A 24,016-nucleotide genomic window follows, 5' to 3' on the forward strand; every position below is an offset into this window, starting at 1 on the left:
TTCATTTAATACCTTACATCTGCTGCTATGGTACATTCTACTCGTTGGATTTGGAAACGTAAGGTTCAGGTAATAATTACAATCTTTTCTGTTATTAGATATTTAGAAATCTTTAAGATTAATTTATGACTTTAGTAAGTCTTTGATGGAAACTAATTATGCTTGTGGCATTCTTATGGGAGTGATTTGGGTGTTGATCCCTCGAGGTTTCTAGAATTTAAACTAAAAAAATTTGCTTTAAACAATATATAAAATTTTCCTTAAACAATATCTAAAATATGTCTCAAATAACATTTAAAATATGCGTCAAACAACATCTAAAACATGTCTCAAACGACATCTAAAGCATGCCTCAAACAACATTTAGAGTATATCTCAAACAACATCTGAAATATGCCTCAAATAACATCTAGATTATGCCTCAAATAACATCTAAAACATGTCTGAAACAACATCTGAAATACGCCTCAAACAACATCTAAAATATGTCTCAAACAATATCGAAAATTTGTCTTAAACATCTAAAATACGCCTGAAACAACATCTAAAATTACATTTTATTAGTGATTAATTGAATATTAATCCATTATTTCATTTTTATTATTCAGTTATGTGGATTAAGGGATGCTGTAATTCTTTCTTTGTTATGTAACCTTACAGGTTTAAGAATTTCAATACTCTGTACTTTTTAGATCATCTTTTGGGAACATCTCTCAAGAGTAAAATCTTAGTCAATGGCAGATTACCCAATAAGCGCGCGTGTAGTGCGAAGGGCCTCAAAAGTTACGTAGCAAAAGGTAATAAATAGACCACTGAAAGTTTAGTGAACGTTTATAAAGTATACATTATAAAGAAAAAAACTTATTATTTAAGGATTTTATTGTCTTTTTAATATAAAAAACACTTTTAAGTTAAGGGCCTTATAACGAAATTGCGCCAAGACCTCGAAGGAACATAATTCGCTATGGATCTTAGTTACACCACCGGTTTATACAGTAATGTAATCAAATTTTATCGCATTGCTAACAATACAGATTAATATAAAGAATTGTTATAAGTATGTTAAATATACTTAAATGATTGCGTAACTTAGCGGTGCGCAAACTAAGGCCCGCGAACATACAGTCGCCCCCTATAACACTGTTGATTATTCCGTTTTATATGAATTCCATGTTGTACGAGTCACTTAGATTTTACAAATAAGTGAGCCGGGCACAGAACGGCACACGTATTTGTAAAATCTAAGTGACTCGTACAACATGGAATTCATATAAAACGGAATAATCAACAGTGATATAGGGGAGTCGACTGTATTTGACACGCTATTTATAATCATAGAAAGAGGCCTACTTTTTATATATATGAAATATAGAAAATATTTGTGGACGCCTACTTATGACTTACGCACAGTTTGGTACTCCAAACTGTGCATAAGTTGGAGTTGACAGGTTAAAAATCATCAAGGAAATGTTAGCGATTACTTAAATATTAATACTGAGTAATTACTGTATTTGTAAATAAAACATGCCAATAATAATTAAATAAATATTTCTACAGACTATTTTAAGTACACTTTGTAAATTCCTCATACTAATCAGGTGTGTAATATTATTTGTAATAAGGTTTATTTAGATATAAATTTCGTATTAGAATTAGTACTTGGATGTTGAATTAGAGAATATCAACATTATACCAACGAGTCATTGCTGCATCAAAGATACTTTTATGTATAAAGAAAGTTATTTGCATTTTTTTTTAATATAAAAGAGAAATAAATAGCATCTTTGGCTCTTTCCTCTCTGTGAGCACTAAGAGGGCCTTTTTCCTACCCACAATGGGTATGGAAAAAGGCCCAACAACGGGAGATGGCAAGCTACTGGTTCGATATATCCACGATGAAATCTACAAAAAAAATCCTGGGGTTCGATCCTGGTGACCTGGTCTTACCAGATGGCAGGAAGACGCTTTATCCGCCCGGTCATCCGGCAAGTAAATAATTTTTTTTTTAAATACAGCTTATGGATCTTTTAAATTGAGTATATTTTCCCTGAAAATCAAATTGTCTTATTAAAACAATTCTTATTGACTTGCGTTAAGATCGAAATAATCATGACGTCAGATTCACAGGCCTATTCAGTGGCGAATGTATAAAACCAATTAATCCGTAAAAAGTGGTTATTTGCATGAATATTTTCCACATTTCTTCTTACGTTATCTAAAAAAATAAAATATAACTAGGAGTTGTTGATGACTCGTGCCTCACCAACGGGCTGGCACGTTTTTCCGGGGTTTCTTTACGTTTGTAACACCTAAATAGGGGCCAGTTTCCTATAGAAAGTTCTTCCGGGAGGCATCCCCCTTGGGCAGTCGCCTTGTTATGTACAAACAACAACAAAAAACTACTATTACAATGTTACTATTGAGAATTTTGAATATATAATTAATAATTTGATCATTTTTAGGAAAAGTCATAAATGTTTTGTTTTTTAATGATAGGTACAGTTGTTGTTCTCCTCTATGTATATTGAAAATATTTTTATTTCAGTTAATTATTTAATAACTTTACAATATATCTTTACAATTACGATTTAATAAGAGTAATATATTTTATTTTTTGCAATTATTTATTTCTCTTTTTATTTTACATGAGAATTTATGTAATATGTTTTTAGATATTGTTATGATATTTTAAATAAATACAGTAAAACCTATGTAAACATGAATAGCACGATACCGAGTTATTTTTTCCGTTTTTGAACACGTTTTAATATTTTTTTTTCTTCTTATTTTGAATCTTTACATTATACCAGATAAATGCCACACAGTTACGTTCATTTTATAGTAAAATTATTTTAACATGTATAAAAAATTTATTATCTGGTTAAAAATTTAAAGTAATTTCAATGAAAGATGGTAGTATTCGAATGAAAAAGTTCTCGTTGTTTCCAAGAATTTATGCTGGAGTACTACTTATGGATGAGATCCTTGTGGACCGATTACAAAAGCAAAGTCTAAACCTAACCTATAGTTTAGACCTGCCTCTATCCATATTTAAGCTATGGCTTTTGACGAGAACAATACTCGACAATGGATAATTAATTGCTAAAAGGCTAGGCTGTCTAAGCTTAATTTAAACTACACTTGGTTTCTGTAATCGGTCGTACGAGCTGACATGACACCGAGCAAGCCAATTCGAATACAAAGAATTAGTGTCTCGTTCAGCCGTCGAAAATTCAAATCACTCTTTTGTAATAGTAGTTCTGTAATCTGACTTATCAAGGAATTTTAATACTCTAACTAATCGTTAATTTCAATCTCCTTATTTACGAATTTGTTCTTGAATATTAGTTGTTAGTTACTAACTATCCGTACAAGACAAATTGACGGAAATACGTTACATTATTCTCACTGTTTTCAACGAATTACATTCGTTGCTTGTTCTCGAAACTTATTGAAATCTTGAAAGTTCTTTATTCTTTAAAACATTCGATTCTGCCCCTGGTTAATTCCAATATATTTTAATATTATATTAAACAAAGACCCTGTGTCTTTTGTCACGCGACTTACGTTTCTGTGAAGTTTCAGAATCGTTCTCGGAATAGTTTAGTCTACCAATGCTCTGCGATGGCCGTTATACCTAGAGGCGATTTTACTTAATTGCTACAAGTGGATCTTAATTTTTCGCTTTATTCCGGTTAAGTTACCTTTTTCGTACCCCCAAAATCTCTTCTTATACTAAAATTTAACACAGAAAATCGCTCCGTTCTGACGAATTTTTCTGTTTAGGCAGGTTTCCGTTATAGACAGGTTTTACTCCAGTTAAATCACACAGAATCGTCCTTCCCAAATCTGATGTTATTTTCATTTTTTTAAATTTCTCTTAATTATTTTCTCAATCCCATAACTTATTCATCTCATACTAATGATTAAATTAATAATAATAAATACGAACAAACAAGTTTTGAATTGTATTTATAATACAATTAAAATAAATTCTATTACAAATGTAATTAAATAACCGTAATTTATATTAAAATTAAATCGTAATCGATTATAAATAACGGTTATTATTTTATGGTATATTTTTAAATTCGAACATTTCACAATGTTGTTTGAATTAACAGTTAATTAGCATGAATAATTATACCCTAGACTCTTACTAAACCGGCCATGTCAGATTAGCGAGAGTGCCGGATTTGTAATAAGTGTATAGGCTTAAAGCCTGCCTAAAGGCAATGAATAAAGTGGCCTGTCGCCCTTCGATACTGATTTTTGGGGGGCAGGCAGACAGATAATAAGGCCCACTAGCATGAAATACTGTACACAGAAACGAAACTCGAGTAAACAGGAAAACAGGATGTGGCATGACTAACATTTTCATGGAAACAAAAACAGATGGACAATCATACCGGGAGGGGGTATGCCGGATAATTGACAGGCCAGATTAGCAAGAGTGAGCTTTTTTCATAAAAGTTTTTTGAAATATAACCTGATAAAAGCTATGGCTGACCAAAGACATTCTCAGATATTTTAAAATATCGTTTGACTTTATATTATAATAAATATTTTTACTCAAATTTATAACCTCAGCTATAATTATTAATTTACATTGTATAGACCTGTATCATATTTAAACACCTGAAGAAATTCTGGGTTTTTTTATTTGCGTGTTGCATTCTCCAATTACCATATCAATATAGGTTTATATTTTACAAGTTATCTCTAATTTAAAATTTAAATTTTATAAAAACTGAGATAGAATAAATTTATCTATTATAAAAATATAAATAGTCCCATTATTTTTGTGTTTATAATAATATTTCTCTTTAAAACAATTTATTGACGTAATGGAATTAGATATTATCATATAAGCTGCCTGTTTTTTTATAATGTTTATCATAAAGTATAGTACCATTAGGCAAAGTAAGCACATGCTTAGGGCATCAAGAAAGGGGGTACCACAGAAATTTTTCATTGTAATTTCATTAAATTTCATGGACATATGGTAAATGAAATTAAATTTAATTTACCATGGACATATGGTACAAAACTGCAAATGGTGGTGATGAATCAGAGTCCACAAAAGGAGGCCCCACAATAAATGAAAAAAATTAAAGTACAGTGGAATCCGGCTATTATAATCGTGGATAATGTTATCGATCGGCTATTGTTATAATAGTCAGTCGGTCCCAAAACAGTCTATATAAAATTAATCCATCTGTTATAATCAAACTTCGGCTATTATTATCAGTTGTGTTAATTACACATGGAGACAAAAGATAAGAATTCTTTAAAAAATCTCTACTAAATCGACCTTTCTTCGAAACTTACTGTTAAACAAAGCATGCCTTTTATCTTTTACATACTAATCTATAGACATGGCAAGAATTCTTAGAAAATACATCTTGAAGCGTACATTCCTGTTGCGATTTCTCTAGTTTAATTTTGTAATTTGTTGCGTTAACATTCCAATATATTTGCTTGTATCATTCATTTCGAAAAATCAAATTTTATTTCATGTTTTATTATTGTTTATATTTTGAATTACATATACAGTATACGGGACCACCAAAATCTTTTAAGCGCTTAGGACCTCTAAAAACTCAACCCAACCTTGCTTCAGAACGGTAGAGAGATTGTATGAGGTCTAAGGATAGAGCGAGCCTATTCTGCCATTTATTTTTGAACAAATTAAATAACTAGAATGTTTCTTTATTAATAACAAAGCTGTTTGAAAGATTTTATTTGTTGTTAGTAAAAATAACTTTAATTTATAGAAATAGGGATTACAAGGACCTCTAAGTTTTATCCGAATCCCCAGCTCCTCTTCCTCTGGATTGTCCTAAGTATCATACATGGTAATTCTGTATAATTTGTCATAAATTTTACTTTATTTTTAAAAAAATCTTACGCGTGTTTACCCTATTTATTTACTACAGACAGTTATTTTAAGGATTAATTGCAAAATTCTAAATATAAACTGAAATAATAATGCTAACCAACATAATATTTTTTCGAATAAACATGATATATCAATTTGAGCTAATATACTGTAATTTAGATTTCTTAATAATAAACATAAAAATAGAATTTGGGTAAACAATTTTATATGACTTTGAAATAATATAATTTATTCATTAATATTGTTTTCGTGTTAACCATAATTTAATCAAAATTTTAAAATAAATATATATATACAAGAATATTGTTTTAACGCGGAATACAAAATTAAACAGTTTAATTACATATTTAAAAAAAATATATATATATATATATATTTGAAATTTTACGTTAAAACATGTTATATGTTTACGGATTTTATCAATTTAATTGACATTAACACCGTCAGATGGAAGCACAGATACAAGGTTTATTCGATCGATAGACCCTCTTGAAATGATAGACTAAATTTTATTAAATTTTGAATACTGTTTCAAGTATAGAACATTTTAATGTGCATTGCTATAATCTTACAGTATAATATTATGTTATTTTTCTAACATATGATTAAGACGACGAAGAGAAAAATAAGATCTTGTTTACTTTCTAAAAATTCGATTTAGCAATTGAAAGAAAACAAAGTAAAGATGCAAATCATTTAGAAAGCCACAGTTTTATTTCAAAATAAAGTCTCTCTCTAAATCAGTAAACATCAATATTATTCAAAGTCAAAAGCCTGATCCAGTCAGTAAAGTATTACTGATAAATAGAATTTTAAACCGAGGAAATAAATTAATAAAATTTATGGAAATATAAAATTAATTATGAGATTTTGTAAAATTAATATTGTTTATTCATGAAATTTTTATTTTTAAGCCGAATTTGTTACTCATTTAGAACATTTTAATGCGATAAAATCCCAAAAGAATAGAAATGTACATTGGAAAGGTCACGAATTCCATCTGACCAGTGGTTATCTGATGATTCACTCGTGATTCATTGATCTGTTCTCCTATTTCGGATCTCCAATATTTAATCGTTAAGGATCATAAGCCCGGATATACAGTAAATAGTATATAATTAACAATCTGTTTATTACACGGAGCTTAGATTTTCAAGAATCAAAATTGTCCAATGATTAACAAACGTTGATTTTTTTTTTAAATATTCTAGATTAACTTCCATGTGGCATTTTAATTTTCTTCTATGAGTAGAATTGTGGGAACTCGCTTTTATGATTGATTGCGTTTTAAATCCACACGCTATATAGATCCGTAGATTATCGTGGTTGTAGTTATGCCTTGCTAGTTGCTTACCGAAATTATCGTGAAGTTTAAATACTGCTTTTCTAGATTTGTTGATAAAATATATCACTGGAAAATAGATAATTTTTGCTATAGTACAATGGGTCATCTTATCTATTATACTGCTATTCAAGAACCATTGAGTAAACCACGGGTGGCCAAATTATGGTTAATTGCTGAGTCACAGTTTCCTCAATGAAACAGAATTCCGATAAAAAGTGTGCTCGATCGATGCTTGCCCTATACTTATAAACCAGAATAAATGCTTTTCTCCGTGGCTAAACATCTTTAAATAATTAACAATATTTAATTAAAATTATGTGAAATATATTATCTTATTAACGGTTTGGTTTTTCTCTTATTCTCTGTTAAACTTAAAATATCACACTACATTAATGTCATTGTTTATCTTCAAAAACGATTTTTAGGTTTTTGTTTTATTATGCAAGCATTTTATTATATTTTAAATGTATTTACAAGCATTTGTACGAATTAAAGTATCAAATTTCTAATACTTTTAATGAACGTTGCCATATTTTAAGATATTTATATCATTTAATTTATACTTATACAAACGATTAAATGGACAAAGGTTTATCGTTAAGCATTGTAATATTTAGTGTAAGTTTATATTAAACATGATTATTATTATTTTGAATAAAAAATCTACATTTTTCTACTCAAAGAATTTGAAAAATAGTTTCTCTAGAGTATCTAGACAGACGCGAAGCATCTTTCATTCACCGAAAGGCCAAATTTTAGGAGAGAGGAACCTTATCTAGAAATCTTTTCTCGATGCTGCTTCCACTGAAAATAAATATAAACAGATCCTGTACAAATTTATGATTGAACTTCTATACATAATTATTTTCCTGCATCTTTATCTCGCGTATCTTTAAGTAATTTATATATATATATATTTTTATATTTTACTTAACCCAAATATTTATTAAACGCGGTCAAAGTATCTATTTTACGATTTAATCAATGATAAGAGTATATTTTGCCTTTATTTTAACCATTTTTAATTTTATACTTTGTTTGGTTTATTTAATTTATCAGAGGAGTTCAAAAGTAGGTATACAGTCGTGAATCTGAGATACAGATATTTGGTGCAGAGTTTATTATTATTTTGTATTCCTTATTTATAATTTACGCAAAGAATTAATGTTTTTTCTATATTAAAAACTGCACCTAAAGAACGAGACTGCTTTAATAATTAACGCATACATATTTAACTATAACAAGCTCTTATTATTTTATTATATTTAATATATGCTAATCAGTTAAAGCAGTTTTTGTGGAAATTTAAGTACGAGCTCTTTTGAAATATTTGTGTTTTCATTAAAAATATGTACCGCTTAATCATCACGTACAACATTCTATTCGCTGTTTCATCTTTTACATTGTTTACTACAAAAAATCATAAATATTAATGCTAATAAAAGTAGATTTTGAATATTTTCTCTGTTGTTTATGAAATTTATTTATATAAATAAAAAAATAAAATACCAGCGTGGAAAAGTGGATATTTTTTGTTTTTCACAGAAAAAGAAGAGAAAAACAGAATTAAATTTAAGAAAGGATAGTTTATTTTAAAAAATTATCCCTGTTTGAAAATGCAGTCATGCAGCAAATTCAAAACAACAGCAGAGTTTTCTTGTTTTGTTTTACGAAAATGAAAATATTAAAATCAGTTTTATTTATATATAAATCTCTAATCTACAAATGATCAGTTTATTTAAGTAGGAATTAAAATAATAGTTTTATAATATTAATTAACTAGCAAGTAATGCCTAACCTGTTTACCTTTCAATTAATATTTAACGTCTGGATATTGAAAATGTTAAAATGTTGATAGTTTATACAAGTATTAATTAAAATAGATTAAAAGAACATTAAAGTAAAAATCTATATTTAAAACAAATGAAAAATAATTTTTTTAATCAAATGGAGATTTATGGATATTCCAAGATGGTTATGTATCATATAATAATAAAAAATTGAATATGATGATTACGCTAATTTCAATTTTGTTATTGTAAAGAAAAATTATATTAATTTAGTAAACTTCCATAATATTTTCAATTAATAACAAAACCTGGAGTCCATTTCAAAAGTTTACTTCATCATAAAAAGTTGTGTGTATCTTCTTTCATCATCATCATTATTTTTTTAATTTGCTTCTTTAATAATATATTTCCTATCATATTTAGAGTTTTGAAAATATAAGCAACATGTAAAATATGAATTATATTTTAAAAGAAAATGTAAAAACTCTTGAAGAAAAAATAAAAATGAAAAAGTATTATTTAAATTTCCTCGTGTAAGCATTATTTTTATGTTTTGAGTTCTATTTTTTTAGACTTAATAAGCGTATAACGCGCTTAAAATAAGTATAAAAATATACGAGTTATAAAGTAGAATTGGCTTATAACTCTGATGCATATACAGTATATAATATATTAGGAATAAGTTCATGAACTCCTAGAGATAGGCCAAAAATTATTTATCTCAAACATATATAAAGATTATCACTATATAATAATTATTATTATTATAAAAATTAATCTTTAAAANAAAATATATATATTTGAAATTTTACGTTAAAACATGTTATATGTTTACGGATTTTATCAATTTAATTGACATTAACACCGTCAGATGGAAGCACAGATACAAGGTTTATTCGATCGATAGACCCTCTTGAAATGATAGACTAAATTTTATTAAATTTTGAATACTGTTTCAAGTATAGAACATTTTAATGTGCATTGCTATAATCTTACAGTATAATATTATGTTATTTTTCTAACATATGATTAAGACGACGAAGAGAAAAATAAGATCTTGTTTACTTTCTAAAAATTCGATTTAGCAATTGAAAGAAAACAAAGTAAAGATGCAAATCATTTAGAAAGCCACAGTTTTATTTCAAAATAAAGTCTCTCTCTAAATCAGTAAACATCAATATTATTCAAAGTCAAAAGCCTGATCCAGTCAGTAAAGTATTACTGATAAATAGAATTTTAAACCGAGGAAATAAATTAATAAAATTTATGGAAATATAAAATTAATTATGAGATTTTGTAAAATTAATATTGTTTATTCATGAAATTTTTATTTTTAAGCCGAATTTGTTACTCATTTAGAACATTTTAATGCGATAAAATCCCAAAAGAATAGAAATGTACATTGGAAAGGTCACGAATTCCATCTGACCAGTGGTTATCTGATGATTCACTCGTGATTCATTGATCTGTTCTCCTATTTCGGATCTCCAATATTTAATCGTTAAGGATCATAAGCCCGGATATACAGTAAATAGTATATAATTAACAATCTGTTTATTACACGGAGCTTAGATTTTCAAGAATCAAAATTGTCCAATGATTAACAAACGTTGATTTTTTTTTTAAATATTCTAGATTAACTTCCATGTGGCATTTTAATTTTCTTCTATGAGTAGAATTGTGGGAACTCGCTTTTATGATTGATTGCGTTTTAAATCCACACGCTATATAGATCCGTAGATTATCGTGGTTGTAGTTATGCCTTGCTAGTTGCTTACCGAAATTATCGTGAAGTTTAAATACTGCTTTTCTAGATTTGTTGATAAAATATATCACTGGAAAATAGCTAATTTTTGCTATAGTACAATGGGTCATCTTATCTATTATACTGCTATTCAAGAACCATTGAGTAAACCACGGGTGGCCAAATTATGGTTAATTGCTGAGTCACAGTTTCCTCAATGAAACAGAATTCCGATAAAAAGTGTGCTCGATCGATGCTTGCCCTATACTTATAAACCAGAATAAATGCTTTTCTCCGTGGCTAAACATCTTTAAATAATTAACAATATTTAATTAAAATTATGTGAAATATATTATCTTATTAACGGTTTGGTTTTTCTCTTATTCTCTGTTAAACTTAAAATATCACACTACATTAATGTCATTGTTTATCTTCAAAAACGATTTTTAGGTTTTTGTTTTATTATGCAAGCATTTTATTATATTTTAAATGTATTTACAAGCATTTGTACGAATTAAAGTATCAAATTTCTAATACTTTTAATGAACGTTGCCATATTTTAAGATATTTATATCATTTAATTTATACTTATACAAACGATTAAATGGACAAAGGTTTATCGTTAAGCATTGTAATATTTAGTGTAAGTTTATATTAAACATGATTATTATTATTTTGAATAAAAAATCTACATTTTTCTACTCAAAGAATTTGAAAAATAGTTTCTCTAGAGTATCTAGACAGACGCGAAGCATCTTTCATTCACCGAAAGGCCAAATTTTAGGAGAGAGGAACCTTATCTAGAAATCTTTTCTCGATGCTGCTTCCACTGAAAATAAATATAAACAGATCCTGTACAAATTTATGATTGAACTTCTATACATAATTATTTTCCTGCATCTTTATCTCGCGTATCTTTAAGTAATTTATATATATATATATTTTTATATTTTACTTAACCCAAATATTTATTAAACGCGGTCAAAGTATCTATTTTACGATTTAATCAATGATAAGAGTATATTTTGCCTTTATTTTAACCATTTTTAATTTTATACTTTGTTTGGTTTATTTAATTTATCAGAGGAGTTCAAAAGTAGGTATACAGTCGTGAATCTGAGATACAGATATTTGGTGCAGAGTTTATTATTATTTTGTATTCCTTATTTATAATTTACGCAAAGAATTAATGTTTTTTCTATATTAAAAACTGCACCTAAAGAACGAGACTGCTTTAATAATTAACGCATACATATTTAACTATAACAAGCTCTTATTATTTTATTATATTTAATATATGCTAATCAGTTAAAGCAGTTTTTGTGGAAATTTAAGTACGAGCTCTTTTGAAATATTTGTGTTTTCATTAAAAATATGTACCGCTTAATCATCACGTACAACATTCTATTCGCTGTTTCATCTTTTACATTGTTTACTACAAAAAATCATAAATATTAATGCTAATAAAAGTAGATTTTGAATATTTTCTCTGTTGTTTATGAAATTTATTTATATAAATAAAAAAATAAAATACCAGCGTGGAAAAGTGGATATTTTTTGTTTTTCACAGAAAAAGAAGAGAAAAACAGAATTAAATTTAAGAAAGGATAGTTTATTTTAAAAAATTATCCCTGTTTGAAAATGCAGTCATGCAGCAAATTCAAAACAACAGCAGAGTTTTCTTGTTTTGTTTTACGAAAATGAAAATATTAAAATCAGTTTTATTTATATATAAATCTCTAATCTACAAATGATCAGTTTATTTAAGTAGGAATTAAAATAATAGTTTTATAATATTAATTAACTAGCAAGTAATGCCTAACCTGTTTACCTTTCAATTAATATTTAACGTCTGGATATTGAAAATGTTAAAATGTTGATAGTTTATACAAGTATTAATTAAAATAGATTAAAAGAACATTAAAGTAAAAATCTATATTTAAAACAAATGAAAAATAATTTTTTTAATCAAATGGAGATTTATGGATATTCCAAGATGGTTATGTATCATATAATAATAAAAAATTGAATATGATGATTACGCTAATTTCAATTTTGTTATTGTAAAGAAAAATTATATTAATTTAGTAAACTTCCATAATATTTTCAATTAATAACAAAACCTGGAGTCCATTTCAAAAGTTTACTTCATCATAAAAAGTTGTGTGTATCTTCTTTCATCATCATCATTATTTTTTTAATTTGCTTCTTTAATAATATATTTCCTATCATATTTAGAGTTTTGAAAATATAAGCAACATGTAAAATATGAATTATATTTTAAAAGAAAATGTAAAAACTCTTGAAGAAAAAATAAAAATGAAAAAGTATTATTTAAATTTCCTCGTGTAAGCATTATTTTTATGTTTTGAGTTCTATTTTTTTAGACTTAATAAGCGTATAACGCGCTTAAAATAAGTATAAAAATATACGAGTTATAAAGTAGAATTGGCTTATAACTCTGATGCATATACAGTATATAATATATTAGGAATAAGTTCATGAACTCCTAGAGATAGGCCAAAAATTATTTATCTCAAACATATATAAAGATTATCACTATATAATAATTATTATTATTATAAAAATTAATCTTTAAAATCATTAAAATATATTTATACACTTTATATTTTATTTATAAACTTTTCTTCTTTATCCTAAGGAATATAGTTGATCTGTAATAATTAAATATAATATGACTTGAATTTAATAATTAAAACAATATTTATTCTTAACAAAACTAATTTTGTTAAGAAATAATGAATTTTATTTTTATAATAAACAACATAAAAAATGCCAATGTAAGCCAAAATTACTTTATTTTATTATAAAAAAGCCATATAAACATACAAGCAATTGTTTATAAAGATGATTGATTTATTATCACTTCTTTTAATCTATGTATATTATTACATAAAGTCCAGAATAATTACATAATTTTATATTAATTTTATTGTTATATTAAAGACAACTCATCTTTTACGATTTATTTTGTTACATAATAATTTTCGGTACGTCAATTTATATATATATTTTATTTCTATTTAGGAAATAGCTGCAAAATAAACAGCATGATCTTCAACTTGTATCACCGAAATATGCTGTACGTTTAATGTCTTATCGTAAGCTATTTAATCGCAAACTAGATAAATTTTATCTACGAAATCTTCAACAAAGTATCTGATAGATTTCGATACGTTGGTCTTAAATAATCCCACTCAAAGCACCCATCTACATACTTTCTGTATAACCAACTGTATTTTGCATATATTCATTACATATTTTGAATTTCCAGCTAACTCGATTAAAGTGTAAATTTCATTATTTGTACCAAATAATGGCAAATTTTTATTAAATGTATTGGCCTATTATTAAACGTTACACAATTAAAAAAATAATAAGAACGATAATAATTGGATGGGTTTGTATCCGAATTGGATTGAGAAATTGTTTACATTTTGAGGAATGTTTTGTGTAACCTCTTGTAACAACGTTGACTAAAAATATTTTCGAAATTCTTCTGGACGCGATGGAATGAGAGCCGAAGGTCAGCAACTGATAGGTGGTTCCCAAATACATCGACGATGACTCACTTTGAAGTAGGTTTATCTCGGTGAAGGATATATCTAGCAGCGTGTGCCAGGATGCCTTAAATAACTTTACGATCCTCTTTTAGTCGAATTATACGGCGTGGATTTTAAAGATTCTTTTCTGGTATCGAAGTTCCGGCTGGAGTTGGTAGATGGCGCTATGAACCAAATATCACCCCCCCATTTAAGCAACAGCTCTATTTTCGTCACAAGAAAGCCTTCTCTAATGATAATCCCCTACATTTTTTTTTCTTTTTTTTATTGCACTTTTCGCCAGAAATATAAGGTTCTATTTCTTTAAATCAGTTTTGTTTCCTCTTCGTTTTCTTTCTTGTTTTTCTTTTGGATTTCGTCCAAACGAATTCCAGCTGCATAGCGATAAAAGAATAGCACAGTGGCCAAGGTCAAGCCAAATTATAGTCTAGTTAGAGTATGGCGCCGACAGCCTGTTTTTGTGTGCAAAACATTAAGTTTTTATACGAAACAAAATGTCTATATATCCGGGACATTCGATACAACCTTTTAATTTATAACAACAACTAATAAAAACTTGTCGCATTTACTTGTAGACTATGTAACTCGTATGTTTATTATTGACATTTTTCGCCTATTCAAAACGTTACGGCGTCATTTAAAATGCATATTGATCGTTTTTGCAACTTTTTAAAATTAAAAAGTCAATAACATTTCTCTTCGGCGGTCAGGATCCAAGTTATACAGTACAATCCTCCCGAATAAGCCAAAGCTACGTTTATTTAATTAAGAACCCATGTCGGCCATGCTTCATTTGACTGCATTCTCCACTTTTGAAACTAAATCAACCAATCAGTCAGTATTTAAATATCGACGTCACAATTAAAACGAAACACTACTCATAAGGGGAGGGGCAAATGACAGTCCTTTTCAAATATTAAAGAAAAAAAGAAAATTCGGAGATGAAATTAAAATCTCTGCAATTTTTAATCATTTATAAACATTTTAAATTTATTTAAATCGTAGAACGGTATATATAAAATATTTTATTATTAAATATTGATGTTACAATAAAGCGATTTCCTCTTAATAGAGCAATTTGAACAGTTGTGTGTGGGTGTTATAAGCATATAAAATGTGTATTATAAACAAGAGAATTCTACCTACGCATAATTGAACACAAAACAAAAAATTTCCTGGTTTTCATTTAGATTAATGAAATTTCTATAATTTCAGTTAATGATTTTAAACAGAAGCTTTCGTGTTTTATATTTCTTAATTGAAATTTGTATAGATTAATATGGCGTAAGTTATGCAATACGAAGAAGTTTCGGGTTTTCTAAGCTTAAAAAGTATTCCGAATTTTCATGGCTGATCTGAAAATAAAATTGCAAATTGGTTTATTTTGAGCGTAGCCTATATATATTATAGTTAAAATTATTATGATTGTTAAGGAAAATAATAATAAATAATACTGTTATATAAGTTACTAAAAATGAAACTTTAATTTTATGGCGCCTGAAATGTCAAGGATAAAATTCTGAGAAATTTAAAATAATAAATAATTAATATATGTAAATTTTTTCCTATTCGGAATTAATTTATAGGCGATTTAATTTTAGTATTTTCTAAAATACTGTATACAATTTTTAAGGTGTTTATTACAGATAATTGGAATGTAATCTGATCACTCTGCAGAATATTCGCATCAAAATTTTCATTTGAAAGTAAATTGCAGAAATGTATTTAGTATATTATGCGAATGTTTAACTTAAAAAAAAATAATTGTAAAATAAGAATTTTAGCAATAAAAATCCGCACAGAAATCCTATTTAAAAAAGGGATGAGTAGATGGAGATAGTGCTGAAAAGTAAAAATTTTACACGAAATGGAACCAAAGTAGACAAACAGCGTTCGTATTCTATCAATTTGCCCTGCTTGGTTGCATTTAGCAGAGAAAATTCCATCTGTGGGCAAGTTTGGCTAGGTTATTGACCGTCCAGCATGTATCTATAAGTCTGTCTGCAGACAATTAACACGTAGGGAGTCGTAAACCAGTTTTTAGACATCCTTCACATACCATCCAAGGACGCTTTCTTTAAGAAATCCTATTTTGGATATTTAAAAATGAGACTATAATACCGGAAGAGGTTAAAAAAGAAATGCAACCGAATAATGCCTTCAGCGATTCTTTTTTTGAGGGGGGATCGAGTATTAGCTTGTCATATAAGGGTCTAGTGAGCTGTGATGGATGGGGTCACTCAGTGCTGATTGGTACAGGAATACACTTTCAGAAAGAAATTAATCCCATTGATGGCCACACGTCTTTAAGATCCATTCTAATTCTCTATTCTTTAAGATCCATTCTAATTCTCAAGGTCGAAAGTTGCTTCCATTTGCAGTGCTATTGTAGTTAATGACATAATTTTTGCGATGGGATGGAGTCAGGTGTGGTCTGGGCTAATTTACTGTAGAATGAGGAGAGAGGTTGCTCCAGTTACCCGCACAGGTACACGCCGTATTGCTTATGTATAACAAATACGATCTCCTGTATATAGTTCGTATTATCAATTTAGGCAGTTAAATGACATCAGCCCCGAAGGACTAGGCACGTGCTGTGACGTACCAGTAGTCACGTGGCTTGCAGAGTGAATCATCAAATGCTGGAGTCGTACTTCAACTCATCAATCGATTGGTTTTATACGACAATCCATACATCCAGACGTCATTAACTATTGCAGATTTTGATATTATTTACACGTGCCCTTCCTTTTTTTAGAGTTCATTACTCTTTACGTTAATTTCGTCTTTGTTCTCGACTTCTTTAGAATTTTATGCAATAGTTGCGTATTGAGATTCCCTGAATACATTAATCGCAGTTATAATCATTAACGTGTAGAATATATTGCACAATCGGTGGCCGGGTTCAAGGCAAATTGATTCGATTTGTTTTTACTTAAAGCAAAGATCACCAGGTGAACATCACGTGACAGAGGGGAGACTTCTATTCCAGCCAGTTGCCATGGCAACGTATAGGTCGGCTATCTAAGATTCTAGACGAGAAAAAGCAAAGTTACACAACTTACGCCAACATTTATAAGAAATATAAAGAAAAGAATAGGGGAAAAAATGTATAGGAAGGTGCAATTTTAAGACCCGATGTAAAATTATTTTAGCACGCGCGAAATGTAAGAGATACTTTTATCAAAATTACTGAATGCGAATTTTGGATTTTATCCAAATTGTAGTTTCCTTTATTCGTCTCCTACTAAATGGAGTGACGATGAGATTTCAAAAGAAAAAAAAAATTGCGTACAGTAAGTATAAACGCATTTTTCCTCCGTCCTGTTGGTTAATTGAAATGACCTTATTGGCCTAACTAGATTAACCATATGCCCAAAGTATTTTTCGGTCAAGAGAATAAAAGCATCGTTCCTTAAACTGACGATTACCAGATGGACCAGGAAGTATAAGACGAGAAACCAGGCAGAAAAATCTCATATTTTTCCCTATAGAAACGACATTGAATTATCGCATCAATATCATCAAAACGAAATTATTTCTGCGGTTAAAACTTATATCCTTCAATTAGATCCTACATTATTTGCTTAAGGGTAGATGTAAAGTAGGATATTAAGGTAAGAACAGCTGCCAGTATTACTGAACTGTATACCTGACTCCCACGCTAACATCTGTTAGCGTTTTATGAGTTTCCATTCATAGATATCACAGTTTTAATGTGCATCGAATTAAAACGTTGCTTTTTTGGCCTAGTTTCCTTCTTTTTTTTCACTCATTAGTGGAAACTCTGTTTTGATTCCGATTTAGAACAGGATAATAAAGAATATAAGCTTTACCTATATATATATATATATATATAACTTAAAGCAATGTAGGAACACGGCGTTTAAATATACCAAAATACAACCAATTTACATATCTGTATGCAAATGAGCATGGAGAAATATGGATCAATTAAAATAGCCGTTAAATAAGAAGAGCCACACACACACAATGTTATTAAGAGAAGGGAAAGAAATAACGAGCGGATCGAGTAAATTGCCTATTAAGCAGCTTTCGTATAAGAGAATTAAATTAAAAATTAAAAAAAAAAAATACACTGCGGATGACAAATTTAAAAGCGTTAAGGATTCGAACATGTCAATATATTATTGTGGCCGGTGTAAATAAGCTGTTGTTGTTTAAGAGCTGAAGATTATAGACAAAATAAATATGCTGATGCATATCAGCATTTATGGACAAACAATACGCTGTTAAGTGTCAGGAGCCGAGAACAAGCTAATTAAGTATATAACACATAAACAAAATATTCTGGCAGATATACAGATCTTGTAATCAATCCGGTAGGCTAAAAGGGGCCCCATTTACAGCTTTGTTCCTATTTTTCTTTGATAAGAAGAAATTCGTTTAACATTACCCCGTCGATAATTTACTTGGAAAAAAATATATGTAAACAATTGGAAAATGGATTATTTTATTTGGGAAATTCAATTTTAGTAAACGGGTATGAGACAAGATGTAATTATTTCGGATAAAGTGATCGAAGACTCAGACATTGCGTCAACATGTTTGTAGACAGAACTCATTAGTGATTAAGATGAAAGGCAATGAATATCGTGTAAACAAACGTGTTTATATAAACATGGATTTGATTTGGGTATAAATAAATATTATTTTAAAATATTACAAAATTTGTAAATTAAGTATTTATTACAAAAAAAATATAAAATTTAATGCGTAGTGTCTTATGAAAGAGACTACGTTTGATAAACTTTCGCCATTGTTGACGTCATTGCACTCCTCCCCTCTCCAAACACAACAGCCCGACGTCACAATTCATCCAAATATTCTTTACGGTTATTCGTCCTTTTCTATAAATACCGAAGAAAGACGTTTGCCGATTGGTCTATTTTGGCGGGTAGGAATTTACTTGTTACTCGCAACCTCGTGGTGACGATTCGCATCCATTTACGTCATATCGTCTCACTAAAAGAAAGTAATCCCCGAGGATATTAGAAATATTTATAAAGGAGGAAAATATAAGTAAGGTTAGACGATCGATAGGTGTTAATTAGGTTGTGACGTTACCTGTCGTGTCTGTTTTATGGAGACAGAGTCGGGATGTAGTCTAGCACGAAACTCCCGCCAGACAGCGCATTTATACCAGACGGGTGACGGTCAATGGTCATAGAAGGCGAGACAGAGTATTGTGATTTTGGCGTGCATGCCTCTTGGTAGGGTCATCACACTTCTGCTGAAAATTCCGAATTCTCCTGTTAACAATCTTCGACCATGCTTTCGCGAAAATTACCCACGTTATCGAACGTCTTTTCTACTAATGGAAACGACAAGGAGTCTGGAAGTAAGTGTCGCGACAAAGAGCAGTTCGAGAAGACATACTGAATCGGTTCCATACTGGGTAAAGGTGGCTTTGGTACCGTTTATAGCGGTGTGAGAATACGAGATAATCTCCAGGTAAGTGGTTTTATTTGTTTTTAAAAAAAATTTGCATATTAGACGTTCATCTAATACGGTATGAATGCAATTTAGGTGGCTATTAAACAAGTTATGAAGGAGAGAATTCCCGAGTGGGGACAGGTAAGTTTGTATCCGTCGTTTTAACGTTGTTTTGTATTTACACGGTAATGGGAGTAGTGTGCTGAGGCTAACATTGTTGACATTGTTGATGCGAGACGTCACTAGCTAGGAATGCTAGTCAGACAGGTTGAGATGACGCGGAAGTAGTTCCTCCCCCCGTTTCAGTTCCGAAGTTTTATTTGGTATTATTTTTCTTTTTTCTACAGATCGGTGGACATCGTGTACCGCTCGAGATCTGTTTACTTCGGAAGGTACGGCACATCAAAGGTGTGATCAATCTACTCGATTGGTACGAGAGACCGGACTCTTTTATAATAGTCATGGAAAGACCGGAGCCAGTTAAGGATATGTTCGACTTCATTACTGAGAAGGGTTATTTGGAAGAGAAGCTTTCGCGGATGTTCTTCAGACAGGTGGTGGAGGCAACGGTGGCATGTCACAAAGTGGGTGTCATCCATCGCGACATCAAAGACGAAAATATATTAGTGAATCTACGTTCCATGCAAGTCAAAATGATTGATTTCGGTTCGGGAGCATATCTGAAGGATACCATGTATACGGATTTTGACGGTGAGTCTCGTCTTTTTTTTTTTCTTTAATTATTTAAAATTGCTTTCGTAAGTGACGACGGACAATTGGACTAGACTGACGTCATTTTTGGCACAGTGCCAACCAATCAATAATTGTACCACCTGCTCGGCCATTCAACCCGGTTTGCTTTTCAGGTACTCGAGTGTATAGTCCACCGGAATGGATCCGCTTCAATCGCTACTACGGTCGCAGTGCCACCGTGTGGTCTCTAGGAATCCTTTTATACGACATGGTGTGTGGAGACATCCCCTTTGAACATGACGAACAAATACTCAGGGGTGACATCCGCTTTCGGAGGAATCTCAGTTCAGGTATGATCGTAACATCGGTAAAGAAGAGATTTCCCTGCCTGGAACCATGTACCATTTAGATAATTGTTAATCGTTTACAGAATGCGAGGATTTAATCAAGAAATGTCTGTCGCTCGTACCTAACGATCGTTTGACCCTGGAGGACATCATGGTGCACCCTTGGATGACGGCCAAACTAGAACCGACTCGAAGAAGCTCTTTGGATCAACAGACATACGATAAAGCGTCGACAACAAGCGAAGAAAGCATATGATCCTAATTGTGCTTCGTAGAACTCTTTTTTGTGATAAATGGTTAATTTATTCAGCCCCTTGTACATATTGTATATACGGTTTTGATTATTGTTAATTTGTATATTTCCTGATAATTTATAAGGCAGAAGTTCCAAAATACGACCAAAACTTTTATCGAAAATAGCAAAAGTCATGCCAGTATTTCTTGTATTTGGATGAGGAGACGATGAGGATGAAGAAGAAGAAAACTTTTGTAAAGTTCTATATATATTTTTTTTAACAAAGAGGAAAAAAGTTTCAGAAAATTTGAGGAAAAAATATATTTAAGAATTTTTGTACAAAAAGTGGCGTTTTTGGTGTTGAATTCCCTAACCTATTTAAGGGTTTACACATACACGTCGTTTTACGTTTCTCGTGTGTATCAGTCGATGGGAAGGCGTCAAAATATCGATTTTAATATTGCGCACGCGTCCGGCTAGTGTTTTATCACGTGATGCAGGATGAAGAGGGGGAAAATGTCAGAGGTGAAACGGAAGAGGAGAGATTTTTCTCGGAATAAGCTAAAAAAACCGCTCTATAAATTCTTATCCACGTGCTATCGATAAATCGGGAGTTAAGTCTGTAAAACGAAGTGTTAAAAGACGAGGCAAAGAATAAGCTCGATAATAAGTTTTCGTTATATAAGAAACAATGGTTTTGGGAACGTGACGAGAATATCGACGGGGATCAGTCACCAGAAAGCGACTTTCGACCTTTTACATTGACGTCACCTTGTCTTTTGCGTTTAATCAATATCATTCAGAAACGAGAATCAAGATCTGTGACCAAACATCCAAGGTCGAGACCGAGGTCTATGACCACGTGGCCTTGTTGGGTTCGTGATTAGGGCATGCGTAGTAGGTCTAACACTACTGGAATGCAGCTGTCTGTTAGGGTTTTTCCTTTCTTTTGTGTTTGGTGTTCCATGTTTTCGAAAAACCAAGATCGGACACCTGCCCCCCAGCTCCATAACAGACAGGTGTTCAGCGAGAAAGAGAGACAGAGTGCGTTTGGGTCCATTCAGCCGAGACGTCTCCCGTTTTTAGTGAGAACACCACATCTGTCGGTCTAACCAACACCTGGCCTTGTTTAATTGTCTGCGTAACACCTGACTATACTCTACTGTCGCCATCTTCTAAATTAAAGATTAATTAATAGGTGTATCGATCTGTTACGGACTAGACGTTTCTTAACGATTTTTGGAGGGAAATCCCTTTTTTTGTATTGTCGAGACACACACACATACATACACACAGCCACTGACCTGTCTGCCGCGCGCGTGCTTTACCTCAACACACCCGCCGAGTTCAATGGCGCTCGCCCATCACGTGGTACGGCTTGGCCTTCGGGTGCAGGAGCATTGGTCGAACGTAATTGGAGAAGCAGATGCACCGTGAACCCTTTCACACGTCTCGTCTACTATCACAATGGATAACGACTAGAATTGACCGAAATTTACTAATCTAATTAACTGTTTCTTTCGTGTTTCCTGTACTCCATTTAAACACGATACAGGACGGAATATTTTTCATACTACGGCCATTTACGTCCCTCAAAACATTTCTTTCCTCTTAAACGGCGTGTAATTAGCCGAGAAAAAATGCGCGCGAAAAAAACCGAAACGCGGTGCTTCCATCTAGCGTCATATTTTAATAACAAAGGCGGTCAATTAATTCATAAAAATGTCTTAACGCGAGTCTTATGTGGTGATGACGGAAATACGTAAATTTAAAAAGAAATGACAAAAGGAATGTTACAAAAAAAAACAAAAATCAGGGCCCGTCCGGGATTTGAACCCGGGACCTCTCGCACCCAAAGCGAGAATCATGCCCCTAGACCAACGGGCCACGTAACCGACACTTCACTAATAACCTTTATATTTCTAATCAGTTATTGATTCGTACTTGAGTGAAAACGTGATATTTCCTTCTGTTATCACGCTTACACTTAAATCTACGCACTTAACACGCGTTAACTCTCATCTCCATTCAATCGTAAGATAAAAATCATTACAGATATCTAAAGCATTTATATGTATATCATTCGCGCATTTGATATACTACACTTTAGGGGATATCTTCGATTCGATATTCGAAAACATTCCCTAATGAATTCGCAATCTCCTGGGTATTGGTTCCCTCGTTACGGTAACACATTGTAATTCTCATAATATTGTATTTAAATGTAAAGTGGGGTACACGAGTTAAACAACTTTGAAGAAAAAAAAAAAAGCTTAATCCCAATAGGGCATACACCGTGGGGAGTATAGCGTACGGCTTATTAATTCCCATAGTATTTAAATGCAAAAGAGTCTAAAGGCACGCTGATTAAAAGGTTATTTGCCATGCAAATTGCTAAGAATAATCCGTAGAAATACTTCGGAATTCGAAATTGTGTGTCTGAAAGTTTAAAAAAAAAAATAAAAAAATACTGTGTTTGTGCTTTCTACGTGACATTGAGACATGCAAACTGTACTTCGGATAACTACACAATGGAAAATTTTGTGATTTTTAGCGTGTTGAAGCAGACGTTTGCACGATTTATATTTATTTAACAATAAAAAACATTCATCCGAGCAATAACAACAACAAAGATTTCTATCTTGTATAATTTTATTATAGTAAAAAGAGAAGAATATGGAATTTAAAAGGAAGATTTTTCTACTGGGAAACAGGACACCGTAACCTTTGGAAAGAATTTTAAGGCATTGTTTGGCCCACGATAAGTCTCAGATCACTAAATTAGCCCACGCGTAATGTCTGGCAGACTTCCCAAGTGTTCTTTGATATTGATCGGTTATATTGCTCAATACGGTTGCATGATTTCCTTTAATGTTTTAAACATGCCGAAACAATAATATTTAATATTATGCAACGAGC

At 30.7% G+C, this 24,016-nt stretch overlaps 1 protein-coding gene and 1 non-coding gene across 3 annotated transcripts; one reads left to right on the forward strand and one right to left on the reverse strand.

Moving 5' to 3' along the window:
• Window positions 1–18,233: 18,233 nt before the first annotated feature.
• On the forward strand, window positions 18,234–21,274 carry LOC111632260 (serine/threonine-protein kinase pim-3-like). 2 transcript variants are annotated; one of them, XM_023376651.1, is made up of 5 exons: window positions 19,585–19,840; window positions 19,916–19,963; window positions 20,170–20,533; window positions 20,689–20,865; window positions 20,946–21,274. In XM_023376651.1, exons 2-5 carry the CDS (start codon window positions 19,934–19,936, stop codon window positions 21,116–21,118), a joined length of 744 nt encoding a protein of 247 aa, XP_023232419.1. In that variant the 5' UTR covers window positions 19,585–19,840; window positions 19,916–19,933; the 3' UTR covers window positions 21,119–21,274. The 2 variants fall into 2 exon arrangements, with proteins under 2 accessions (XP_023232418.1, XP_023232419.1); XM_023376650.1 differs by lacking the exon at window positions 19,916–19,963 and having other exon boundaries at window positions 18,234–19,727.
• A 1,638-nt stretch (window positions 21,275–22,912) lies between these two features.
• Trnap-ugg lies at window positions 22,913–22,984 on the reverse strand. Its single transcript has one exon. It is a non-coding gene; the product is annotated as a tRNA-Pro (tRNA).
• Window positions 22,985–24,016: the final 1,032 nt, after the last annotated feature.

The sequence above is a fragment of the Centruroides sculpturatus genome, unplaced genomic scaffold (genome assembly GCF_000671375.1).
Source record: "Centruroides sculpturatus isolate CEXI.00-Female unplaced genomic scaffold, Cexi_2.0 scaffold821, whole genome shotgun sequence".
NCBI lineage: Eukaryota > Metazoa > Arthropoda > Arachnida > Scorpiones > Buthidae > Centruroides > Centruroides sculpturatus.

Excerpts from the sequence above, each read along its gene's own strand:
- LOC111632260 (XM_023376650.1), top strand. The coding sequence starts at position 19,590 with ATGCCTCTTGGTAGGGTCATCACACTTCTGCTGAAAATTCCGAATTCT. Across the intron at positions 19,728-20,169 it reads AAACGACAAGGAGTCTGGAA|ATCGGTGGACATCGTGTACC; the intron begins GTAAGTGTCGCG and ends TTTTTTCTACAG. Across the intron at positions 20,866-20,945 it reads TCGGAGGAATCTCAGTTCAG|AATGCGAGGATTTAATCAAG; the intron begins GTATGATCGTAA and ends AATCGTTTACAG.